The sequence below is a fragment of the Protopterus annectens genome, chromosome 1.part2 (genome assembly GCF_019279795.1).
Source record: "Protopterus annectens isolate FY-2018-M chromosome 1.part2, PAN1.0, whole genome shotgun sequence".
NCBI lineage: Eukaryota > Metazoa > Chordata > Ceratodontiformes > Protopteridae > Protopterus > Protopterus annectens.
Window position 1 is genome coordinate 426,436,832 of NC_056727.1, and position 26,744 is coordinate 426,463,575.

The window sequence follows — 26,744 nt, forward strand, 5'->3', positions numbered from 1 at the left end:
CTCGTCTTCCAAAGAATCATTATTGTCACTTGGTAACTGACTAACACTGTCAAATTGACTTGCTCCATCCCCAACAGTCGGCTTCTTCGTATCTAAAAATTGAAGCCTAGGATAAGCGCTACCATTCTTATGCTTGTCTGTCCCTAACAAGTTTTTTACTTTTGTTCAATTTCATTTTAGTAAGAAGTGCATCAATACTAGTCAGGGTGCGGTCATAGTCAATTTTAAACATAGGAAAGTTCAAATCAGCTTTTAATTCTTTGTCTAAAACATCAATTTCAGTTAAAAGCTGACCAACCTGGATATCATAATGTTTAATAATGAGTTCTAACAGTTGAACACCCTGCGTTTGGAAAAGCTCCTTCAATTCTGAATAAAACAATGCATTATTCAGAAGGCCAGATGGAGAAAAAGTGTTCCGTAAACCCTTCGGGATTAAGCCTTCATAAATGCATTGTTTAAAATAAGTGGTATCTAATTGCAATTTCTTTAATTTTAAAACTTTATTATCGAATTGTTTAAGTTTATCAACCAAGGAAAGGTTGACTGCACCGTTAGTTACAGGTCCACTGTTCGTAAGACCCTGTTCGGTAAAGAGAAACACATCAGTACTTTTCATCCACTCTATAAAATTAAATGTTTTACTTACACTGCTGCCGGAAGCAGCATTGGTAACAAGGTTGTCAGTAGGAGTGGAACGCTGAGCCTGAGAAGTGGAGTCTGTGCTCTTATCTTCGTTTTTACTGGTTTGCGTTTTGGAAATTTGACTGTTTGTTTTGATGGCCACGGACGAACCTGTTAGCCCCAGCACTCCTCACCTATTTTCTACAGCGAACACTAACAATGAGCACCAGGATTACTTTGTTAAGGTATCCACTACACTGGTCGCTTTGCCCGATAAGCTTGACCAGCTGAATGCTAGATTGAAAGCATTCGAAAGGAATGGTGTCAATGGTAATGCAGCAATCGTCGTCGAGAGGGAACCGGTTCGTTCCAACACTGCTTCCTTGATTCTTTCTGATAGCCAGATACCGGCAGGTCAACTTTCAAATGTGCAGAATCAAACTGGCAGGAATTCTAATTCCGTAGCAAGTGCTACACTTAATCAAGCACCGGCAGTTAATTTTGGAGCGAGTACATCAGGCCTGAATGGGCGTTCTTATAGTGAAGCAGCATTGGGCTCGAATAGGAGTCCTATTTCCACTTCTCAGGCTCAGCGTTCCACTCCTACTGACAACCTTGTTACCAATGCTGCTTCCGGCAGCAGTGTAAGTAAAACATTTAATTTTATAGAGTGGATGAAAAGTACTGATGTGTTTCTCTTTACCGAACAGGGTCTTACCAACAGTGGACCTGTAACTAACGGTGCAGTCAACCTTTCCTTGGTTGATAAACTTAAACAATTCGATAATAAAGTTTTAAAATTAAAGAAATTGCAATTGGAGACCACTTATTTTAAACAATGCATTTATGAAGGCTTAATCCCGAAGGGTTTACGGAACACTTTTTCTCCATCTGGCCTTCTGAATAATGCATTGTTTTATTCAGAATTGAAGGAGCTTTTCCAAACGCAGGGTGTTCAACTGTTAGAACTTATTATTAAACATTATGATATCCAGGTTGGTCAGCTTTTAACTGAAATTGATGTTTTAGACAAAGAATTAAAAGCTGATTTGAACTTTCCTATGTTTAAAATTGATTATGACCGCACCCTGACTAGTATTGATGCACTTCTTACTAAAATGAAATTGAACAAAAGTAAAAAACTTGTTAGGGACAGACAAGCGTACAAGAATGGTAGCGCTTATCCTAGGCTTCAATTTTTAGATACGAAGAAGCCGACTGTTGGGGATGGAGCAAGTCAATTTGACAGTGTTAGTCAGTTACCAAGTGACAATAATGATTCTTTGGAAGACGAGACTCACTACAATGAAGAAACTGGCCCTAGACGTAGCAATAGAATAAAAGGGCTTAATGCTAACAACAATTATGGGGTCAAAAGTTACCCTAAGCAGAAAGACTTTGGCAACAAAAATTTTTTAGACCAACGCAATCCTCGTCAACGAAACAACAAGAGACAGAATTGGAATTGACGAATTTAAGCCTTATTGACACAACTTTTGATGCAATCCCACATTCACCTGTGGGTTCTCCTTTCCAAGAAGGCCCAAAAATTATTTGTAACCAAAAAGGTGACTTTAAGATTTATAACTTTACAGACTTCTCACTTACAAATGAACTGGTTGAGCTTCTGGCTTATGGGTATACTTTTGTACCGAGTAAATTTGGGGACATTTCTAAAGAAATCATTAATTTGAAATGTTTTGTAAGGAAGCTCAATTTGAAACTGTTTTTCAATAATGAATTGACTCCACTAGCTCCTTCCACCCTGAAACTACCCAGTGTTTTTAATCCACCTCTTCACCCTTCTTTATGTTTATTTGAACATGTGTGTGAAGTAGAGTTTAGACACATGTTTAATCATAGATCAGTGAAAGGGATGATTCATGATTTTAACACTTCTAAAGAACAGATCGAACTACTGGACAATCTTTGCAATGCTCCAGTAAGGTTAATTAAACCTGATAAGGGTGGTGGGCTGGTCATTTTTGATAATCAGTCTTATAGTGAGAAGATGTTTTCTGTTTTGGAGTCACCAGCTTATGTTGAAGCTTCTATCAATGAAGTACATGGTGCACATAACAGGATGAGAGGGTATTTTCGAGATTTATTTCTCGAAAATAAGATCGATCTTGATACCTATAATTACATAGACATTACATTACCAAAGATTCCTGTTATGTTTGGCATCCCTAAGGTACATAAGGACTTGAATAATCCACCTATGAGAGCCTTAATTGATGGAAGGTCTTCCATGACATACCCCAGTGCTAAACTAGTTGATAAGCTTCTGTCCAAGTACGTGCAACTCCTCCCAGGAGTATGTAAGGACTCCTGGTCCTTCCTGGAGTGGATTAATGGCCTACCCTTCAGCAGTGATGACAATTTTCTCACTGTAGATGTAGTAGACTTATACACCTCAATCCCTCACCAGGAAGCACTTGAGTGGATTGCACTTCTACTTGTAGAATTGGGAGCTCCAAGGATAGAAATAGATCTTGTCACTGAAATCTTGGACATAGTACTGTCATCAAATTACTTTACCTTTGAGAAGAAGTAGTTCCTCCAGAAACAAGGAGTAGCCATGGGCTCTCCTTGTGGGGCCTCCGTGGCGAACTTCTTTATGGGGTATTGGGAGAAATACTTCCTCTTTTCATCACCAACCCTCATGGAACCAGTTCAATTTTACACGAGATATCTGGACGATATCTTTTTGTTATTTAGGGGTGACTACATTGCAGCTGATGCTTTTGTCAACACCATCAATAGCACTACGGAATTTCTAAAATTCACTTACAAGTTTTCTACATTAGATATTGACTATTTGGATGTTAAACTATTGAAAGACTACCAGTCTAATACTTATGTTTCAAACATCTACAGAAAACCAACGTACTGCAACTCTTTTCTACATTTCTCCAGCCACCATCCCTTTAAACAAAAGAGAGCTATAGTTAAGGGACAGTTGGTGAGAGCGGCAAAGATGTGCAGTACCTTGGAAGATTTTCATAAGGAATGTGATCTTTTGTTGGACATGTTTTCCAACAGAGGTTACCCAATCCAACTTATTGATGAACTCATTACAGAAGTAAACATAAAGAGAATTAATGGCTTTTTTAAGGCCATTTTATGTAAGAGTAACCCTGCTATTGAAATCTTACCTGGTTTAGAAATTCCTTGTAATGCTACTAACACCACCATTGAAGAAGCTGAAGGTCCTGTTACAACAACTTCTTTTGATCCCTCTTTAAGTTACATCACTACATTTAGCCTCGATTCGAAAGCCATAACTACAATTATACGTAAGAACTGGGACTTTATTTTGAGTAACCCTATCCTTACTGACAAATTTGGTTCATCTCCAAGATTTGTATTTAAAAGAAATAGTAATTTAAAAGAACTCCTACAAAGGGATTCTTCTAATAAATTTTTCAACAGGAGGTTGGGTATGTACCCTTGTGGCTTTTGTAATAGATGTCACAAAGTTAGATCGGGCCAGACGTTTAATATACGTGATAAAAAATATACAATTAGAGTCCCGTTGAGCTGTGAAAGTAAATCTATTGTTTATGTTGCTTTGTGCGATTACTGTCCGTCTTTTTATATTGGCAAGACCGACCGTAGATTACGTGATCGCATGTACGAACATCTGTACGCGATCAAAAATAAGAACGACAGCAACGCACTTGCTAAGCATATTATTAACCAACCTGGCCATAGTTTTTCATTTATGGCCATCGATCAAATACAAGCTAATTTTAGGGGTGGTCCCATTCCATTGATGCTTGAAACATGCGAACTTGAATGGCAGCTTAGAACAGATGCCTTTCACTCCCCTGGACTAAATGAGAACTGCAACATTATTGCAGTTTTGAAAATGAGGAGTTATTTAAGATAACTCTGTATTTTACAAACACACTTTTGTATCCTTATTTCCAATAACTGCAAATTTAAGCAGTATTCAACTCTTGTTAATTTATTATCAAGTTGGTCTGATAAGGTATTAGGTCTCCAATTGTATCATTAGATTTCTTTACTCACTTTTAGATTGTATATGTATTAAATACGGCCTTTTGACCGCTTAGAATTCTTATAATAATGTCAAGGGACTTTAAAATGTTTTTAACATTTATTCTGGTTTTTATACCTGTTAAGAATTACTTTTTAGTGAGCTTAACATTATTATATTATTATATTTGTTTGATTTTTAAATTGTTACATGTGTTTTGTACTTTGTAGCAAAATTTTTCAAAATTGACATGACATCACTTCCTTTCCTAAAGCCTTAAAGGCTTGACTTAGTTTAATCCAGTTGTTTGTTCTCTGAAGAAGCCACGCCAGTGTGCATGGCGAAAATGCTTCAACATAATAAAATTGCGTTTAAATTGCGTTTAGACTTTTCATGCCATTGATTTTTTGAAGCTTTCTGCTGAAGTAATTAACTAACCAACTTGTGCTGGAGCAAGGAGTCTGTGCTCTTATCTTCGTTTTAACTGTACTGTATTGTACAAGGAATATGTTTCATTGTTTAATAAATTGAAAACGCCCTCTAACAACTGTACTGTATTGTACAAGGAATATAATTTACTACAATCAGGAAGGTGTATCAAAGAGCACATGTAAGTTTCATATGCAAGGGGCCTATGATTTGAAAACAGTCCAGAATTAATCTTTATCTGCCACTGGCAAAATGTATTTTCTTTGAATGTGGGTTTCAATGAATGTGAGTTTCAAGGGCAGAGAAGTTTTAATGCCAAGTCTGTTTTCATTGTGAGAATGCATTGCTTTGTTTAGCAGATGTCTTAGTGTTTTGTGCTGTAAAATGCAAAATAAAACTTTCAAATGAAGTCCAAATCATAGAAGTAAAGCAGTATGCACATCAGTGTTTATGGTAAATGGAGTGAACTAGCCAAGTAATGGATCATTGGAATGGATGTAGGGGGGGGAGGCTCCATTCGACCATGATTTTGTGAGGGGGAAGGGCGGCAAACTCAGACAGCCCCAGCTGAACTATACCTCCCAACTGTCCAGATTTTCAAAGAATTAATAGATTTTTGCTTCTTATTTTTGGTTTGTTCCTCATAGGATTTGTGATTTTCTGGCAAATCATTTAGGAATTAAGTCACTAAATAATGACTCTGAGTTTCAGACTTCATTACCTTCAGAAAAATGCATGCTAAAGTAAGACATGTTATTCTATCAACTGTCTCAGTTTATACAAGAGCAATTTTTAGTACTGTTTATATGTTCCCCCAATATATTCAGCCTTGTTAGTTTTATTGCATTAAAAGGTTGAGAAGTACATGCAAATAAATTGCTTTATAAAATTAGGCATAGCCAAACCTCTCAACTGTCCCCGATTTTGGCTCAAAATTTTGCTCTTCCCCCTAATAATCCCTCTGCAAAATAGCAATTTTGGAAGAAAACATGGAGGGTTTACAATTAAGAAATAACTGTAATGAGTTATAGATTACTTTTATTTCAGAAATGCATGTAGATTCTTTTTTGTCAGCTGCTCAAGTTAGCAGTACTAATATTAAAGTGTCCCTTCTTTGACAGGTTATCATCTGTATTGTGTGGCTATTTTATATTTTTGCATCACATTTGGTCCATTTTTCATAAAATTGTGGGGTTTTTTTGACAAATTAGTGACAAATCATTAAAGACTGAAGTTAGAAAATAATGACAGACATTTGAGTTTCAGATTTCATACCCTTCAGAAATTTCATACTAATGCAAGACCTATTCCATTATCTTTCTAAGTTTATAAGAACAATATTTAAAATTTTTTCTTATTTTTGGGCCTTTGTCCCACTTCTATGTATGGCTTTGTCCAGATTTCTTGCTCTGAGGTTGAGAGGTATGACAAATGTGTCAGGGCCATCACAGTCAGCCAGAGACGTTTCAAATTGTGACATACTTGTTGCACCCCACTCCCCCATGTAGTGACTCTGTATGTGTCCAAGAAAGACAAGGAGTAGTTATGCAGTGTAAATGTGCAGAGTATCCCCTCATCCAAGGTAGACACAAGTACTACAGTGGCTTTTCATCTGTCCTTGATTTTGCAGAATGGTCTGGTTTGTCATATTTTTGTACTGTTGATTTATGCTTATTACTCAAAGTGCCTGTTGCTCTGTGTTTAAGTAGCAATGTTTTAATGACCATCAGGTAAGCTTGTCCAAGATCGTAAGATGCAAGTAAGCTAAAGCATACTGTTAAAGAATTGCCAACACTGAAAGCCTTTTTGTTGTTGCCATGCAGAGAATACTTAACTAGATAATGTATAAGCCTTAGGTATTGAAATGCATGAGACAGTATTTGTAATAAAGGACAGGATTACATTATTTTAAGAAGCTCATTACACTTGTTGGAGACTTCCAGTCATCTCTGCAGGCTTTACCCATAAACTAAACAGAATGCCAATCATGTGTGGTCCATAACCTGTACAGTAATCCTTTAAGCAATGTATCTTGAGCTTGTTTCTGGTTTGCTTTTTATTTTTTACTTTGATCATGTTTTCCCCAAGAAACAAGTAGATAGTTGTCAGGCATTTTTGGATAAGAAACATTTTTACAAGTGGGGGCATCACATAGATTTCTACTTTCAGTGTGATACTTGGTACTTTAATAAAGCTGAATATAAATTATAATTAGAACTACTGTGCAAGGAGAAGTGGTTTGAGTTGAGTGCTGCTTGTTTTTCTTATACTTGATTTTGACTGGCATTTCAATAATGTATTTAAAAAGTAATTTATTTTTTCATGCCTCACAACCTTTTTGTTTCCATCTAGATATTAAGTAAGCGGTCATGCAGCCAATGCATTGAAATAATTTTATTCTTCTACACTTCATTTTGTCTTGATTGGACTCTCATAATGACGGTTTGGCACTCAGGGCAGCGTATTTAATTAAAGTTAGTTTTTGTGGTTTTGAGCATAGCTCCTCCCCTTTCTGGTTGGCCACACCCCTTCCCATTGACCCCACCCATTCAGCTGTCTCCTGCAGCCCCTCTTTGATTTGAAGTCACCAGCAGCCACTGCCTCAAGTAGGTAGGCAATACATATTGCTAATAAAACCTATATAAAAATAAAAACAATACCTTCAGTTACAAGCAAATACACCACAAAGGTTGTATAGGATAGAAAGGTATACAAAAGTCCAGCTAGGACAGAGGGGATGGAGGGAGGGTAACCTGGACTGCAGCAGTGTGAACACTCGAACATCTACATTTATGGTAGGTACAAAACTGTACTATGTTCATCGTGTTACACTGCTGCAGTCATTACACTTGAGTAGAATCCCAAAGCTAAGGTTGGGTGGCTGGTCTATAAAGAGTTAGGATTGGCTATAAGGCCATGCAGAACTGCAGTGGCAAATCCTGCTCTGGATTGAGAGTAAAGAGGCAAGTGGTAATGCTTGGTAAAGGTGTGCACTGAACTCCAAGTTGCAGCCTCCAAAATTTCCTTGGTTGGTACTCCTCTGAGAAAGGCTGTTGAAGTGGCTTTTGCTCTGGTAGAATCTGGCCTAATGTTATTAGGGACTGATTTTCCATGCTGTGTGTAGCAGTTACGAATACAGTGTCCTATCCATTTGGAAATGGTCTGCTTTGAGATAGCCTTGCCCTGTGATCCTGCAGCATATGCTACAAACAGTTGCTCAGTTTTCCTGAAAGCTTTTGTTTTGTCCAAATAGAAGTGTAGCTGCCTGTGTATGTCCAAAGAGTGCAGAAGTTTCTCCCCTTTATTCTGGGGGTTTGGATAAAAAGTTGGCAAATGGATGGTTTGGTTAAGAGCCACACTAGATACCACCTTTGGCATAAAGGTCGGATTTGTCCTTAAAGAAACCCTGTCCTGATGAAAAATTATAAAAGATTCCACTGCCATTAATGCCTGTAGCTCTGAGACTTTGTGCTGAAGTTACTGCCAGGAGCAAAGCGGTTTTCCATGATAAAAATTTTAGATCGGCTGTATTGGCTGGCTCAAGAGGTGGCAGTGTCCGTTTTTCCAAAACAAAATTGAGGTCCCAAGTTGGTGTTGGTGCTCTCCGGAGTGGTCTTATGTTTTCAGCCCCTCTGAGGTACTGCTTTAGCAAGGGATGAGAGAATAATGGAGGATCCGTGTTGTAATGTGCTGAAATGGCAGAGGCTTGGATCTTAATTGATGAGAAGGATAGGCCTTTGTCCAGCATCTCAGTTAAGTATTGTAAAATCTGAGGAATGTTTGGGACAAGAGGGTCAAGGCTTTGAGCCTGGTTCCAGGCACAGAATCTCTTCCATTTTTCTGAGTAAGATTTCCTGGTGCTAGGCCTCCTGGCCTCCAAAATGACATCCATAACAGCCTTAGAGAGAGGTGTTGCCTGTTTGACTAATGAATTTGCCATGCAGCCAGGTTTAGGGTTTTGAGCTGACTGTGCAGGATCTGATTGTTTTGTTGAGTCAGAAGGTGTGAAATTTGAGGCAAAATCCATGGTGGGCCTTGAGCCAAGTTCTTTAAGATTGGGTACCGGTGCTGGCGTGGCCAGTCTGGAGCAATCAGGATCATCTGTGGTTTTTCTTGTCTGGCTTTTAGGAGTACCTTTGAAAGGAGAGGCAGTGGTGGGAAGGCAAAAACTTTTAGGCTTTTCCAGCTGAACGAAAGAGCATCCACTTTCCATGCTTGTGTGTGGTAAGTCCTTGTGCAGAATCTTTGTAGTTGGCAATTCAGTGGGGAGGCAAAAAGATCTATGTCTGGACATCCCCATTTTTGCGTTACCATGCTGAAGATTTGTGGATTCAATTTCCATTCGTGAGGGTCCATGATATTTCTGCTTAGATCGTCTGCCAGAGTATTTTTCTTTCCTGGCAGGAATTGTGCTTGCAGATGAACTTGATAAGTTAGAGCTGTGTTCCACAAGGTCATGGCTTGCCTGCATAGGGGATAAGAATGAGTGTCCCCTTGCTTGTTTATGTACCACATTACTGTGGTGTTGTCTGTCTTTAATAATAATTGTCCTGGATGGAGAAGGTCCTTGAAAGCTGTTAGGGCATTTTAAACAGCCAACATCTCTTTTTGATTGATGTGAAGATGCATTTGGTCTGTGGTCCACTTGCCCTGAATACATTTTCCTGCCATGTGTGCTCCACAGGTGTAATCCGAAGCATCTGTTGTTAGAGTCTGCCTGGCTGTGGGTAGAGTGAAAGGCTGACCCTTGTTGAGGTGACATGCCTGTGCCCATCGAAACTCCTGTTGTAGGCAGGGAATTATTGGTATTACTGCTTCTAAACTGTGAGAGTGTTGAGTCTAAACACTTTTTAGGTACCAATGTAATTTCCTCATATGCAGTCTGGCATATGGTATTAGTAGTATGCAGGATGCCATGAATCCCAGGGCCTGCAGAATTTTTCTTGCAGAGAGATGGGACTTTAATAGTAGTTGAAAATATTGAGTCAGCTGTCCTCGTTTGTCTGGCGCGAGATAAGCCATCTGGACCACTGTATTTAAGCTGGCACCCAGGAATATTATCTGTTGTGAGGGCACTAGTTTTGACTTTTCGTTTACTGTGTACCCTAGAGAAATTAGCAACCTTTTTACAAATGCCAGATGCTTTAGAAGAATGTCCTTTCTCTCTGCTTGAATGAGGCAGTCGTCCAGGTATGGATATATTTGAATTCCTTTTTGTCTGCAAAATGCAATTACTGGTGCCAGGCACTTGGTAAAGACCCTGGGCGCAGTAGACAAGCCAAAGGGCAGTGCAGAGAATTGGTAGTGCATTGTACCAGCTTTGAATCTGAGGTATCTTCTGCAATCTTGTCCGATAGGGACATGCAGGTATGCCTCTGAGGTCCAAAGTAACAAGCCAGGCCTACTTGCCCAGCATGGGAACATGCTGCTGTAGTGTCAACATTTTGAATTTCGGAACATCCAGGTAAGTATTTAGAGTTGAAAGGTCTAGTATGGGTCTCCAGGCTTTGCCCTTTCTGGGGACCAGGAAGAGTCTTAAGTAAAATCCTTGTCCTTGTTCCTGCTGTAGTACTTTTGGAATAGCTCTCATGTCTATGAGGGCTGAAATTTGTTTTTGAGCCTCTGCCCATTGATTTTGTGGCAGGTTTGGCATTCCTTTTAGCCTTGGTAAAGTGTGAAAGTGGAACCTGTAACCTTGAGACACAATATTCAGAACCCATTTGTCTTGGGTGATTGTTTGCCAATTTTGAGGAAAAAGTGCTAGTTTTCCCCCCAAGGGGGCTGCCAAAAGGGAAGTGTTTGGCATATGAAGGGGGAAGTCATTGGGACTGTTTCCTTTAAGGTTGAGACTTGTCCTCACCTCCTTTTGGGGTTGAGGTACCCCACCGTCGTTGTCTGTTAGAGCCTTGGGGTTGAGATCTGCCTCTTGGACGTCTGTATCTGCCTCTCTGTGGCCTGTCTGACACTGGAAAGGACCAATTCTTTGTAGGCCAATTTCTGCTAAATCGAGGTGGCTGTACCTGTAAGAAATCTTTGACTGTTTGCATAGATTTAGCTTTATCCTCCATTTTCTTTAACACCTCTTCTGCCTTAACACCAAACAAGGTATCATGCTGTAAAGGAGCATCCAATAATTTTGCCTCAACATGATCAGGTAAACTCTGTTCTTTTAACCAAGCATGTCTTCGAATCACAGAATCTGTAACTGCGGCTCTACAAGAGGCCTCTAAAGAATCAAAACCACATTGCAGAGTATGTTTTCCCACCTGTTCAACTGCATGCAATAAATCCTGCATTTCTTTATAGTCAGGACCTTCTGAGCCTGCATTTCTTTATAGTCAGGAGCTTCTGAGCCTGCATTTCTTTATAGTCAGGAGCTTCTGAGCCTGCAAGCATTTTCTGTTTTAACTTAGCCATTAAATATTACTGGTACTTAAGCATGTGAAACTGGCAATTTAAAGCCCTTACTGCTAAAGTTGCAAGTGTACACTTTCTTCCCCCACCTATCCAATGCTCTGGAATCTGTCAGAGAGGACTGGATTTTTTGCAATGGAAGCCTTAACCCCTTTGGGACCCTGGGAAATGGTTTCCTGGGTCAGCAGAAGGTTTTTTATAATGAAACTTGTGAGAGTCAGGGACTCTATGATACCTATCTGGCTTGGCTGGTGCAGGGGGCAAAGAATCAGGAGATAAGCTGGATTCAGAGAACACATCATCCACAATATCTAGCACAGGCGGAATAGCCAGCGGCCTGTGTTGAGGCAATAAAAGGAAGAACCTGATCCTTTTCTTGGATTCTGAATACTCCTGACTTTCCCAATGGAAATGCTCACTCATGGAATGTAAAATTTCCCCAAAAGAGTAATCCTCAGGTGGAGAGGCTTAAGGGATGGATTCTTCAAGAGTCCTCATAGGTTCATAGGTTGTTACTACACTATCAGCCCTAGGGCCTATACAAGCCTAGCCATAACAATTCCCTGACTATTTCTTCCCATACTATTTACTTTCCTGGACCCCTGTCTAGCAGGGCGACTGACGTGATCCCCGGGGTGAATTTCCTTTCTCCCATCCAATCAAGGTTCCTTTTGAAGAGGACCAAAGAGGCACTCTGCTTGACATGTATGGGCAATCTATTCCAGAGTCTGGGGAGTCTCTGGGTCAGGAACCTATCCCTCCAGCATGTTTTGTTTATTGTGATGACAAGGTTTAGATCCCTTGAGCGTGTGGCTCTGAGGGATTGGGATTTCTTTAAGTGTAACATGTCCAACAGCTCTGGGTTTGACATGGCCTTGTATGTTAAGCAAAGATCGCCTCTGAGTAGACGATATGCGACGGAGTATAGCTGGAGTTTTTTTAAGGCGGTCAGCATAGGGCATCTGCTTTAGGCCGGTGATTCTTTTAGTGAGGTATTTCTGTGGCCTTTCCAGGTGTTGCAGATGTCTTGAGAGGTACATACCAAACGGGGCATTTATTCTATAATGGGTCTAATGAGGGATGAGTACAGTGGGCCAATGACCTCCTTTTTTCTGGATGAAAAGCCCTTCGTGATAAGGTGTGCCACACAGAAGGATTTCCTGTTGAGGCGATGTGGTTATCGAAGGTGAGACCACTGTTCACCTGTGTCCCCAAGTCTCTTATCAAACTTTCGGTGTTTAGTGTACTGCCACCTATATGGCAATTCATGGATACATGTTTTTTCCCAAAGGGGATAACTATACATTTCTTGGCATTGTGCTTGAGCCCATGGCTCTGGCACCAAGCATCTGTTTCTGTAAGGCCCTTTTGTAATGTATCCACATCATTTGGGGATTCAATAATGGCTCCCAGTTTGCAGTCATCTGCGAACTTTGTTATCCAGAGTCCCTTAGTGTTGGCCTGTACTTCAGAGAAGTAGATGCCAAACAAGAGCGGTCCCAGGACTGAAGCCTGAGGTACTCCACTTGTCACTTGTCTGGAGCTGGATTTGGAGTCTGCTACTTTTACAGTGTGGGTTCCATCAGTAAGCCAGTTAGCAACCCATTAGGTGACGTAGGGATTAATGCCCAGCTTAGTAAGTTTATCTATGATTCCAGAGTGGGGGATGGTGTCAAAGGCCTTGGCAAGGTCTAGATAGGCTGTGTGGACTTGTCCATGGCTCTGGAGACTGATTCGAAGAAGTCAATCAAGTTCAGGAGACAAGATCGGCCCTTCACGAACCCAAACTGGGTGGGGTCTAGTGTTTGAAGGTTGCCAATGTTAAGTTCCATGATAATACGCTCCATGGCCTTGCAGATAAGGCTTGTCAGACTGATGGGATGGTAGTTTCCGGGATCCAAGGTGGATCCCCCCTTCTGGAGTGGGATAACTGTAGCTGTGCGCCACTCAGTGGGCACGAAACCTGAGGTGAGGCTATGATTAAACATGACACTTAGGTGAGGTGCCAGTTCATATTGTAGTTCATGTAGTACACAGCCCGGGATGTCATCTGGTCCCATGGATGCTGTATTCTTAGCTTTGGAGAGTGCGTTTTTTACCTGTGTGCCCGTTACCGGAATTTGGCAATCTTCCGGTATTAAGATGGGCCATTTAGGGGGTGAGAGGGGGATGAAGTTGGCACTGAATCGATCTGCCAGGATATTGGCAATATCCTTGGGATCAGTATATTTAATGCCATTCTGTTTTAGCTCAGTGCAGATCTGATCATTGCCATTTAGATTCTTGACAGTTATAGAATACCTTGTTGTTGTCTTTGGAATCTTTGGCAAACCTCATAGGGGGGTAGAGAGTATCCCGGGTAGAGAGTATCCCTGGTCTGAAGAGGAATCAGAGGAAATGGAAACCTGCTCAGAGGAATCAGTCTGTATCCCTGCCTAGGCCTTTTCTCATGAGGGGGATGGGAACCCCTGATTAGAGTAATGAGGTCTTTGGCCATTTTAAGCATCTGTTTCTTAGGCACGGAGGACTGTCCAGGAGAATGCTGTACTTGCTTCTTTGTCTTTAATGGTGTTTTTGTCTTGGCTGTTGCTTTAATGGTAAGTTGTGAAGGTCTGAAAACACCCTCAGAAGCCGATGCCTGCTCAGCGGCTCCGGACCCATCTGAGGGATTCGTTTCCGTAGGCCCAATACCTTGAGTTTCCAGAGGCCTAGTTGTCTCCATGTGGGAATCGGAGGCGGCCTGTGGCTCTGAGGTAGCGGGTGTCAGGGGCTGCGAAAGCGCCTCACTGAGAACCGGCAACTGGCCCAGAAGAGGCTTCGTCGTCGGTTTTGGACCTCGGATGCCTGTCTTTATCCTTGTCTTTGCATTTTTTAAGAATTGCAGTCGTCGGTTGTTCCGACGGCATTGTATAATTGAACCTTTGGCCAAAGTAGTGCAAAGCAAAATCAAAACGTTGTTTTATAGTGCGTTTGTTAAATCTAGCACAAAACCAACTAGTGACGTCGTGATCAAGGCCTAGGCATGGGATACAGTAAGAGTGGAAGTCCTTATAAGGTATTTGCTTCCCACAAGAAATACAATTACCACCTTTCTCAGGAGGGGGAGGCAAGAAAAAAGTTTCCCCAACGGGGTATTTAGCTTTATTGAAGATTTCGGATCTGAAACTTGACTTTGAAAATCTCAGGAGTCGGCCAACCGGCACTTGCGAACTGCTTTTGCTTCGGGCAGCGTGCGACAAGAAAGACTGAAGAAAATGGCGTCTGATGCATCTTGTATACCCCTGGCACACTGATGTCAGGGAGGAAGCGACAGCAACAGACTCCGGACCAAGACTTTGGAACTCTGGCCGACTGCGGGACTGCCTGACGGCAGGATAACCCCAAGTGTAATGACTGCAGCAGTGTAACACGAACATCTTTCTTTCTCAGCTGCTCAGGGGACATTAAAAAAAAAAAAAAAACACAGTTCGAGTGAGGCCATTCTGCTGCATGCAAGCTCCAAGTCTCTATTTCTCCAAACAAATTTTCAGAGATGGTAAGCAACTTCTGCTTGTTTTATAGGTTCATAGGTGTTTACTACGCTAATGACCACAAGGGTCTTTTTAAGCCTAGCCATGCATCCCAAACTTCTGACACGTTCTGATACTCTTGATAAGTGTAAGCATGGGCCTGGAAGATGAACTATTTACAGGTTACCTGTGTCCATTAGAGACACTTCGTTTTCCATCTGGTTGTCCAAGATGTACTTGAACTGGGTTAGGGAGGAGCACTGCTTCACATGGATGGTGAGCCTGTTCCATAGACGGGGTAGTCTCTGGGATACATAGCGAGCCTGTTCCATAGATGGGGTAGTCTCTGGGATACATACATCCCCAGCAGGTACTATTTATATCACAGGCAAGGTTTACGTCTCTAGAGTGGGTAATTCTGGTACTGCTCGTTTTGTGGATATGCAGGAGGTCCATCAAGAGTAGGGTCTGACAATGCCCTGTATGCCAGGCATAGATCTCCCCTCAAATGCCTGTAGAAGACAGAATACAGGGATAGGGCCTCGAGACTGTCTGCATAGGACATATTATTTACTCCCTGTATTCTTTTAGTGAGGAACTTCTGTGGACGTTCCAGTTTTACGGACAAAAGAGTTACAAATCGAGGACTTCCTAAAGTTATGTTCAGGACTTAGACAGAATAAGCTCTTAGAATGGTTATAGTATAGGGAAATCTGCCAACCACAGTCACATTTACTCCTCTGTTAACATGGGGAGAAAAAGTTACAAGTAGTCAAAAAGTACAGTTGTGTACACCTACCATAAATGTAGATGTGAGTGTATTCAGTATTGCACTCATCACATTTGGGTTATCCCTGCCAGGGTAGCTCTCGGCCGGCCCGAATACCAGAGGCTTAGTATTTCTACATTGGTTGCTGTCGCTTCAGGACTGACTTCAGGTCATCAGTAGTATAAAAGTAAGGCAGCCGATGCCATTATGTCAGTTTTTCTTGCCCAGTCAGGAGCCCCCAAGTGGGAGCCAGGATATGGTGGAAGAACACCAGTAGAAAGTAAATACCAAAAAGTTCCTTGTAAGGGGAGAAAGAGACAGACAGACAAAGAAAAGGGGGATGGAGGGAGGGAAACCAGGACTGCAACAGTGAATACACTCAAACATCTACATTTATGGTATGTGTACACAACTGTACTATGTTCTTCGTGGGGCTGGCTAGGATGCCCTGCAAGACTGCAGTGGCAAAGCCTGCCCTGGATTTGGAGAAGACAGGCAGGTGGTAATGGTTGGTGAAGCTGTGAACAGATGTCCATGTGGCAGCCTCCAGGATGTCCCTGGTGGGGACTCCTCTGAGGAAAGCTGCAGAGGTGGAGGCTGCTCTGGTAGAGCGAGTCCTAACCCCCTTAGGGGGAGGTTTCCCATGTTGCTTGTAACAGAAATGAATGCAGTGTGCTATCCATTTGGAAATGGTTTGTTTGGATATGGCTTTGCCCTCTGCACCTGCAGCAAAGCTGACTAGCAATTTATCAGTCTTTCTCAATGATTTAGTCCTGTCTAGATAGAGCTGTCTGTGCACATCTAGAGAGTGCAGGATTTTTTCCCACTTGTTTTGTAGGTTAGGGAAAAAGGTGGGCAAATGAACGGATTGGTTGAGAGCCACACTGGACACCACTTTGGGCATGAAGGATGGGTTAGTCCTAAGGGACACCCTGTCAGCATGGAAAATGATGAAAGGCTCTACAGCCATGAGTGCTTGTAGCTCAGATACTCTTCTGGCTGAAGTGATGGCCAGAAGCAAGGCCGTCTTCCAGGAGACAAACTAACTCTGCTGAAGATGCTAGTTCAAATTGGGGCAGGTTGAGCTTTTCCAACACAAAGCTTAGGTCCCAAGCTGGGGTAGGTGCTCTTCTGGGTGGCCTCAAGTTGCTAGCCCCTCTTAGGAACTGTTTGATGAGACGGTGTGAGAAAAGCATTTGCTCAGTGTTGAAATGAGCAGAGATAGCAGAGGCATGAATTTTAATACAGGAAAAGGAGAGACCATTGTGTAGCAGGTCAGCTAGGTAATCCAAGATGAGAGGTAGGGAGGGCTGTGCCGTACCGGCTCCCTTAACCTGCATGCAGGTGCAGAACCTTTTCCATTTGTCAGCATGAGACTTTCTAGTGCTAGGGAGTCTAGCCTCACGTACAACATCTAGAACCTGTTTACTGTGACTGGCAGCTTGATCAGTGGTCAGGGAATAAGCCAGGCTGCCAAATTGAGGATTTGCAATTGGGGATGCATGAATTGGCCTTCCTTCTGGGTCAGGAGGGTTGGGGTCTGAGGAAGATACCATGGTGGCAGTGGGGAAAGGCTGCGCAGCAGTGGGTACCAGTGCTGGCGAGGCCAGTCTGGAACAATCAGAATTGTCCTCCGTTTTTCCTCCCTTATTTTGAGCAGTACTCTGGTAATATGAGGTAGTGGGGGGGATGCATAGATTGAGAGATTGACCCAGGGGAAGGATAGGGCATCCACTTTCCAGGCCCCGCAGTGAGGCTCCCTGGTGCAGAACTTGCTGAGCTGATGGTTGATGTGGGAAGCAAAGAGATCAACCTTCGGGGTGCCACATTTCTGAGTTATTAGGGTGAAAGTTCTTTGGTCTAGCTGCCACTCGTGTGGGGCCAGAAGATTTCTGCTTAAGTTGTCTGCCAGAGTTTAGAGAGCCTGGCAGGAATTGTGCTAATAGTTGCATGGCTGAGGCAGTGTGCCAAAGGATCATAGTAAGCCTGCATAGAGGATAGGAGCGAGTCCCTCCCTGCATGCTGGATAAACCACATCACAGTGGTGTTGCCTGCTCTGATCAGGAGAGCCCCTGGGGAGAGAAGGGGCCTGAAAGCTGTCAATGCGTACTGGACAGCTAACATCTCTTTTTGGTTGATGTGCAGATGTATTTGCTGTGGGCTCCATTGGCCCTGTTATGCATCTGCCGTCCAGGTGTGCACCTCAGGTGGCGGGGGGGAGTCCATTGTTGTGGTAGCATGCTGCTGCCCACCAAAGAAAATCTTTCCTTAGGCAAGGTATCATTGGTATAAGAGTTTCCAGGTCTTGACAGTGTTGACACCAAAGGCTTTTTAGGTACCACTGAAGTTTCCTCATATGCAGTCTGGCATATGGAACGAGTAGAATGCAAGATGCCATGAACCCCAGAGTTTGCAGGATTTTCCTTGCGGATAACTGGGGTCTGGTGACTAGTTAAGAGAAGTAGGCTGTCAGGTAAGTTTGCTTTTCTGGTGTAATGAATGCCATCTGGGATGCTGTGTCCAGGCTTGCTCCCAGGAATATAATCCTTTGGGTGACTACTAGTTTGGATTTCTTTTCATTGATAGTGTACCCTATGGAGGTCAGTAGGGACTTTACAAAGGCCAGATGCTTGAGCAGCTTTTCCTGTCTGCCTGAATTAGGCAGTTGTCTAAATACGAGTAGATTTGTACATTTCTGTGTCTGCAAAAAGCAATGGCAGAAGCCAGACATTTTGTGAAAACTCTGGGAGCAGTAGATAAGCCAAAGGGAAGTGCAGAGATCCTCCCTTGAAATGTAGACATTTCCTGCATGATTCCCTGATTGGGATGTGGAGGTAGGCCTCTTTTAGGTCTAGGGTGACTAGCCAAGCATTCTTGGAGAACATAGGTAGTAGTTGCTGGAGGGTGTGCATTTTGATATTACCAGGAAGGTGTTTAGAATGGATATATAGAGAATGGGGTGCCAGGTGCCCTCTTTTCTGGATACCAGGAAGAGCCTGGAGTGGAAACCTTGGCCTATCTGCTCTGCAGGAACGTGCTCTATTGCCCTCATAGAGAGCAGGGAAAGGACTTGCTTTTTGGCCTCTGCCCACTCGTTTGGAGGAAGATCTGGGAACCCTTTTGGGGTTGGGAGAGTGTGGCAAGAAAATCTGTATCCCTGGGACACTACATTGAAGAACCAGCGGCCATTGGCAATGGTGGCCCAGGTACTTGCATGGAAGGAGAGTTTTCCTCCTAGGGAAAGTGCAGGTGGGCAGAGGGAAGGGGTGGAAGTGGAGAGTCATTGCGAGTTCTTGTCATGAGCGGGTGGCTTTGCACTCCCTGGTTTTGAAGTGGAGGAACTCCATTGCTTTGACCTCTGCATTCCTTGTGGCTGTTGTCTGGGGAGTCTGTGCTGAACAGACCTGGAGAGGGCAGGAAAGGACAAGTGCTTGAAAGGGCAATGCCTACTGAACCTGGGTGGCTGGACCAGTAGGAAATCCTTAACTGTCTGCATAGATTTAGCTTTTTCTTCCATCTTTAAGACCTCCTCTGTCTTGGTGCCAAATAAGTTGTCTTTGTGCAAGGATGCATCCAATAATTTCAATTTTACATGGTCTGGCAAGGGCTGTTCCTTAAGCCAAGCATGCCTTCTAAGGACAGAACCAGTGACTGCTGCCCTGCAAGAAGCTTCTAGGGCATCAAAACCACAGTGTAAGGTGTGCTTAGTTACTTGACTTGCAGAATGCATTAACTCTTTCTGCACAAGCAGGAAAGGATGACATTTTTTGTTTGAGAAGTTCCATGGTATGTTGCTGAAATTTTAGCATATGGAGCTAACAATTTAGTGCGCTGATAGCAAGAGTAGCAGAGGTGTATACTTTTTTACCCCATCTGAATAGCGCTCGGGATTCCCTATCTGAGGGGGTGGGATTCTTAGCAGAAGTTGCTTTAATTCCTTTAGTCCCTTGAGAAATAACCTCAGGGTCAGCAGTAGAATTTTTGAAAAGAAATTTGTGCGAGTCAGGGACTCTAATACTGGTCAGGTTTCCTGGGAGAAGGAGGGAGGGTGTCAGGAGTCAAACTAGATTCCATGAAAACATCCACAACATCCAGGACAGGAGGAATGGCCAGCGGTCTGTGCTGTGGAAGATCTAAGAATTCTCAGAGTCTCTTTTTAGACTGAGGGTAGTCTAGACATTCCCACTGGAAATGCTCCCTTAAAGTATGAAGGGTTTCCCCAAAGAAAAAGTCCTCGGGTGGAGAGGCTGAAGGAATTGATTCCTCTGCATCAGAATCCTCATAAGCACAGAGGGATTGCATGTCTTCATATTCACATGCATCACAGTCAGACTCCTGTTCAGATAAAACTACTGGGGACAGATCTCTCTTTTGGAAGGGGTAGCTTGGCTTCCCCTGATCAGCATTATAAGGTCTTCCGCCATTTTAAGCATTTGAGACTGAGGCAGGGAAGCAGGTGCCCGAGATTGGTTCGTCGGTTTCTTGGGCATGGTTCATACCCTGGACCTTAGGAACTCTGTAGTTTTTAAAAGAACGGTAGACACGAAAGAAGTCATTGATTTGTGTCGAGAATCTGCAGTGCGAAGTACTTCCTCGGAAGCTGGTGCCTGCTCAGCGGCTCCGGACCCATCCAAGGTAGAGACAACGCAGGATCCCTAGTCAGAGTTTTGCTGCATACTGGACTCCGAAAGGGTCTCTGTAGCAGCCTGCGTATCCACAGAAGCGAGCATCATGGGCTGCAAAAGCACCTCACTGAGGACCGGAGAACTGATGACTAGCTTAACAAAAGCATTGTCAGTAGGTTTGGACCTGTGCGGTCTGTCTCTTGTCTTTAGCCTTACTTTTTTGGAAAATCTGCTGTTAGACGGCTTACCAAAATCATATCGGAATTCGAGGACTGTGAGCGAAAATATCTAGCTACAATAAGGGCCTGACGACGTGTAGTTCTGGCATTGAACAAAGCACAAAAACGACAGTGAGGAACGTCATGGTCTGGGCCAAAGCAAGTGACGCAGTAAGAATGAAAGTCTTGGTATGATATTTGCTCTCCACAGGCGAGACAACTTTTTCTGACATCAGTTAGAGCAAGGAAAAAAGGATCCCCAACGGGGTACTTAGTTTTAGAAGACTTCAGCTTCAATTCGGAAGACGAAACTCAGGTAGCAGCCGACCAGCACTCATGCGAACTGCTTCTGCTTTGGGCTCCTCAGCAAGAACGACTGACGTAATGGCGTCGGCTGCCTTACTTTATACTACTGACGACCTGACGTCAGTCCTAAAGTGACAGCAACCGATGTAGAAATACTAAGCCCCTGGTATTCGGGTCGGCCGAGGGCTACCCTAGCAGGGATAACCCAAATGTGAGGACTGCCAACAGTGAAACACGAAGAACATCAGGGAGAGATACTCATGTGCCCCCAACGAATGACACCACTCGAGAGGAATATAGTCTTTCTTCTTTGGCAAGTGGTAAAACGTTTTAAGAACTTCCCACCCACACTATACACTAGCATACACTTTTGTGTACAAGTGCAAGCCAGATGCACAATGTGAGAAAGTGGCAGCCAATCTTTGGTATACTGGACAGATTTACTGTATCCCTGGCAGGATACTTCCCACTAGTTAGCAATGCTGCAACAGTAGTCAACCGAAGAACATTGTCAAGATTCACTGACCATTTCAATGAAGGGGGAAACACTGGTAACTGAATTGCTTGGCTGAATGCTAAGTTACTAACTACTTCAGATGTTAAAGAGGGGGTTAAACTTGTAAAGTGACTATGTCCTTATGAACAACAAGTAAACATCTTAAAAATAAATGGATCCCTCCTAGTTAAGTTAACTGCAGCAAGTGAAACAGCTGGGGTTATGGTTAGTTTTTCAGCATGAAAGTTTGGTACAAAGCTGGAGCCAGGGTCCACCTGGGTGGCCTGATAAGTAGGATGCCCTATAGGAACTTGCTTGACAGGTGCCCTGGATGACAAGGCGGGGATCCAAGGGTTAACCGATTAAGACAGCTGGCAGACTAGTATGTTAGCATATTCCTGTATTAAAAAAGAAAAGAAATGGAAGAGATCACAGGAATGTTGTCACATCCACACATTACAGTACAAGCCCTTTCTTTGGCACCAGATGGAAAACCATTTCCTTTTAGCCAAATATGATTTTCTGGTACTTGGTTTCCTAGCCACCATCATAACTTTAAGCATATCTTTTGTAAATACAGATGCCTGAAAAGGGAGGGGGACTTGTATCCAAGTAGTTAGCTTCAGGGCGGACACACTGGGGTGAATAAGGGACCCTTACCACTGCATCAAATGGTCCAATTGTTGCGGCAGAACATACTTTTCCAAATCCAGCTGGCTCAGGTGGGAGAGCCAATGCTGTCCTGGCCAGAAAGGGGAAAGCAGAATTACTTATGGCTTCTCCTTTCATTTACTGTATTAGCCTGGGATGCAAGGGAAGGGGAGAGAAAACAAAAAAGGCCAAGTCTTCTCCAGTTCAGGGAGAATGAACCCACTGCCCATGCTTTCCTATCTGGTGCTCTGGAGCAGAGTTTTTCAGTTCTTTGTTGCCTGAAGAACAAAGGAGGCCTCTGTCTAGTACACTCCCATCTGTTCCCACAAGACAAAGCGAAGTGTCCATTAACATGGATATGCTTTAGGCCCTGCTCAACTGGTCTGCAACAGAGTTGTCCCCTGATGGGATGAAGGTAACAGTCAGCAAGAGAAAGAGTTGAGAGATGATCACAAGTTTGCACACTAAGCCTGGACAGTCGATAAAAGTGGTATCCCTCTACTTGTTCAGGTACCACATGACCACAGTGATGCCTGTAACACACTTCAGGGTTTCTCTATCCCAAACTGTACTGAATGCCTGGAGCACGTTTAAATGCAAGCACCCATTTCAGATTCATGTCACACTTGCTCTCTTGTACCTTTCGACTTCTCTGTACTGTTATAGCCAGGTCAGATCTAAAGCACTGGTGGTGACAGTCTGTCCTGAAGTGGTCGGCCTGAATGAAATACCTTCTCTGATACAAACACTTTCTTAATGCAGCATAAACAGGGATTGTGGTCTCCAAGTGTTAGATTTGCTGTTCCCATAAACTTCTCAGGTACCATTACACAGTTTCCTCTTGTTGTGTCTAGCAAGGGTAATCATTAGCAAGGCTAAGGCCATGTCATTTCATTCATGTGTTCTAAAGTGAAATGATCCATTCATATGGGAGAGGAGAACCCTACTTACCTGTATATTATGCTTGAGAAAGCCATTCAGGCCACTATCATCTGGTCTAGGTAACTCCAGTCAACTGTTTAAAGGATTTCACATGGTAAGTTCTGTCGACAAGAAGATATGCAGTCTGCTGCCTCAAAGGGAAACAAAGTTAACTTCTGTACAGTAAAACTCAAATCTGAAGGAGTGGGTACTGGTTTTGCTTGTGGTCTCAAATGCAGACACCTTTCAGGAACTGTCTGACTAGGAGAATGGACAGGCAGGCTACAACAACCAAAAGTGAACCAAAGAAGGTTCCTTTATCAGACAGTTCTGTTAAATGCTGTATAACTTCAGCTATGAATGCATCAGTCAAATAACTTGGTGTATTGAGAACCTTCAAAACATATTTTCATTTTGTCAAGTAATACTTACTGCTGTTGGGTTTTCTCATCTCCCAAAGGCCATGGACTACTTCATTAAGGAAGCCTGCTGATAAAAGAATTAGGCTTGATCATCCACGTTATGAACCAGAAACTCCATGTTTGGGTTATTGCATTCCCCCTTGCTGAGTTAGTAATATAAAAGGGGTTTGACAGATGCAGGAGCTCCTTCCTTGCTTATTTGCAACAGCTAGAAAAACCAAGAAAGCCTTGCTCAAAAAAGAAGTTATCAAAATGAATCTTGTCCCTTCTTTTGCCTGTATAGCTACTCTTTGTGGAGGGGAGGGAGTACAGGTGTTTAAAGCAGTCCCTGCACACATTCACCATTCAATACTCGGAGCAAAATTTCTTGTGCTCCTGGTACACATGGAAGGCATACAAGCTTTACCTTGGTGGCTCCACACCTCTGAATTAACTTATTGAAAACATACATGCTCAATTTTCATTCAAGAAGTTGGAAGACGTTCAGCTGGTCTGCCAGGGAGTTTTGGTTCAAATGGATATAGAAGACTTGCAGGTTGACCCCACGCCCTGAAGTCAAATCCCAAATCATCAAGGCCAGTCTTCAGAGTTGGCAGGAAAAGTTACTCTTATATCAAGTTACGACAGCACTGTCCATTACCACATTCAAGGTATTTTATGTCTTCCCTGATTGGAAAAACCTGCAGGGCACAGACTAATGCCAACATTTCCTTCTTGACATTCATGTGACTGTTCCTGTTCAGTTATGCTCTCTCTTCCCTTACCTTTCAATGGGTCTGTATGAGCTCCTAAAGTGAAGTCTGAGGCATCTCTGATCAGGATCTGGGAATTCAGAGGATAAGCATGCTACTGTTATGCTTTTCTGTACTTGGTCTTTCCACCATCTGAATTCTTGGTCTTTCCACCATCTGAATTCTATCTGGATTGTGGGAATCTGTGGCAAGAGTTCCTATGAAACGAGAGGCGAGTAATGGTGAATTTTCTGCATGTATTCTCTGGCTAAGGATATCATCTCGATGGAGACACACATGCAGCCCTCCTAATATCGTAAAGAAGGATGCGCCGCTGTCATGAATGTTCACTGCACCAACTCAAAGAATGAATTTATGCCTGTATTCAGGGACTGGCTATTGGGAAGTTAAGCTTTCACCACTATATGTTGTGACAACTTTCATATGACTGAATTGTTCTACATGCGGATGCCTTGAACACTGATCCTATGCAACCTTTAACTACTAAACAGTCAACACTTAAAATGAACACAACACACAAGTGGTCTGACTAAATTAAAGCTCCTTTCCACTCAATGTTACCAGAGAAGACTTTAGATGAATCATTGGAAATTACAATTTCCATATACAAAAAAGAGAGATGGCATCTATTGGCAACAGTTCCTTAGAGATTAGTTCCTGCAAAGTAAGAGCATATATAATAGAAAAATATGTTAGCATTATAATAGTAGCAATACCACTTGTTATTTTGATAGTGGGTTACACAATGTGCACAAGCTGGAACAACAAAAAGAATAAAGACAACAGTGATCCAAAAGACTAGAAATAGAGCACAAAGTGAGAATTTAATATTTCATTAATAAATGCAATACGGAATGTGGAAAAGTAGCATGCAGAACACTTGGCACACCAAACATAACAGGTTGCCGAGGACCTGCAAAATATGAAAAGTTTAAGTTACCAGCATCTCATGATTGGCTGGACAGACTACTACTACTACTAAGTGTTGTTCGTGATCAGTGAAAAACTGATGTAAGGCACCCACTGGCAGTAGTCACATTTAGGAGCGTCTACAGTAGAGTAACAGCAAATCTGAACACAGCTGTGCTGTGCAATGTGATGTGCGCTACAACAGTCAGGTTGGCAGGCACATTCGCTGACGAAACAAAATATAACATCTGATGAGCACAATCACCACTGGGGACATTACCTCCAAAATACTACCCCCTTTAAAATGGAAAGCATACAGTACTTGGGTGATCAGAAATACAGAATGGTGAGAGGAGGAATTTATTTGGCAGGCCTAGTTCTTGTCTAAGCGAAACTGAAATCCAGGCAGCTTTGACGCAGAAAAAGTAAAAAAAAAAATTCCAAACAATAAACTAGTATTTAGAGAAATAAATAAACCAAAGTTACCATCATGTGCTCTGTCTATTTTTAAACTATAACTGTGATATAACCCTATGTTTCATCTAGCAATGCAGGAGTGGAATCAGGGAAACGAAATACTTAGTGATAGAGGAGGAGTCTGAAAAAGTAGCTATTAGGAAAAATCTGTTGCCCATTTCGACTAAAAGTTTCTGTTGTGACCTTACTGGAGGAGGTGAAAGACTGGCCAGCTTAGTTATCTGCTATGATCTAAACTTCCTGCCTAGGGAAGAATTTGCAAGTTGTAGCCATAGTACATCAACCAGTTTGCTTATCACTCTCCACAGAATCTGCACAATACCATTGGCTGGTGACAGTCCAGTCTTGCAGCAGATGTTCTTTGTGGTCACTAAACTTTCCAGAAACAAAATTATCTTACCAAGGAAGCTCAAGCTTCTCCAAGTAATGACTAGAGTAGCTGCAATGCAACTCCCAGGTCTGAGCTTTACGGCCGTACCATAGTCTACCATTTAGAAAAAAATAAAAATAAAAGAAAACGATTTGCACTACACAGGGCTATTTTGACATCATACTCAAATATTTATCATTTCACAATCGCTGTAACCCAAAAACTGAAGGGAAAAAAAAAAAAGTGTCAAATGTTTGCTGGATTTTATCTTTGCTAACACATAATGAGTTTGCTCTGTGACAGGTAAGCTACAGTGTCGATGCTCACTGCCAAATGCCTTCTAATAAACAGTACAAGATCAGCTCAGGCAAACCAATAATCTGTAGGACACTGACTGCTCCAATTCTCTGAGTGATGTGACTTCAATGTTAAGAATGCATGACTGTAGTGCATCTTCGCTCATCTGGGTCCTGTTTGCAACAGCTGCTCTAGCCAACCAACAGTTTACAAAACTTTAGACTCCTGCTTCTCACTGACGTCTGTCACCATAAAGCTGTGTCCTTTAATTGTTTTAGACCAGGTACTCAATGTGATTAAGGGAATTCTTGCACACTATCCTTGAGGTTCTTCCCATCCAAAACCTGTTCATCCATGACAAGATCCTACTTCCTGACGCATGGAACAGCCTCTGGAGTAAAACTACACTGACAAGGATTACGCTATTCCTAGTGAATTAACTGAGATGAACAACTCCGGTTTAAATGCACATATACTTAAATGAACTCTGTCAGGATAGGTTGATTCAAGTGTTTTCCCCTGAGGCATACAGAACTGGTTAAATAAGCA

The 26,744-nt window shown here is 42.5% G+C and overlaps 1 protein-coding gene across 1 annotated transcript in view; it reads right to left on the reverse strand.

Annotated features, from left to right (window-relative positions):
• Positions 1-26,744, reverse strand: part of LOC122789392 (BTB/POZ domain-containing protein 3) — a 175,284-nt gene that overhangs the window by 71,503 nt on the left and 77,037 nt on the right. The window contains exons 6-7 of the mRNA XM_044056814.1: positions 11,838-11,870; positions 6,784-6,794 (exon numbers count right to left, since the gene is read on the reverse strand). Of these exons, the coding sequence (XP_043912749.1) occupies positions 6,784-6,794; positions 11,838-11,870 (44 nt within the window). The remainder of the gene's footprint in view (positions 1-6,783; positions 6,795-11,837; positions 11,871-26,744) is intronic.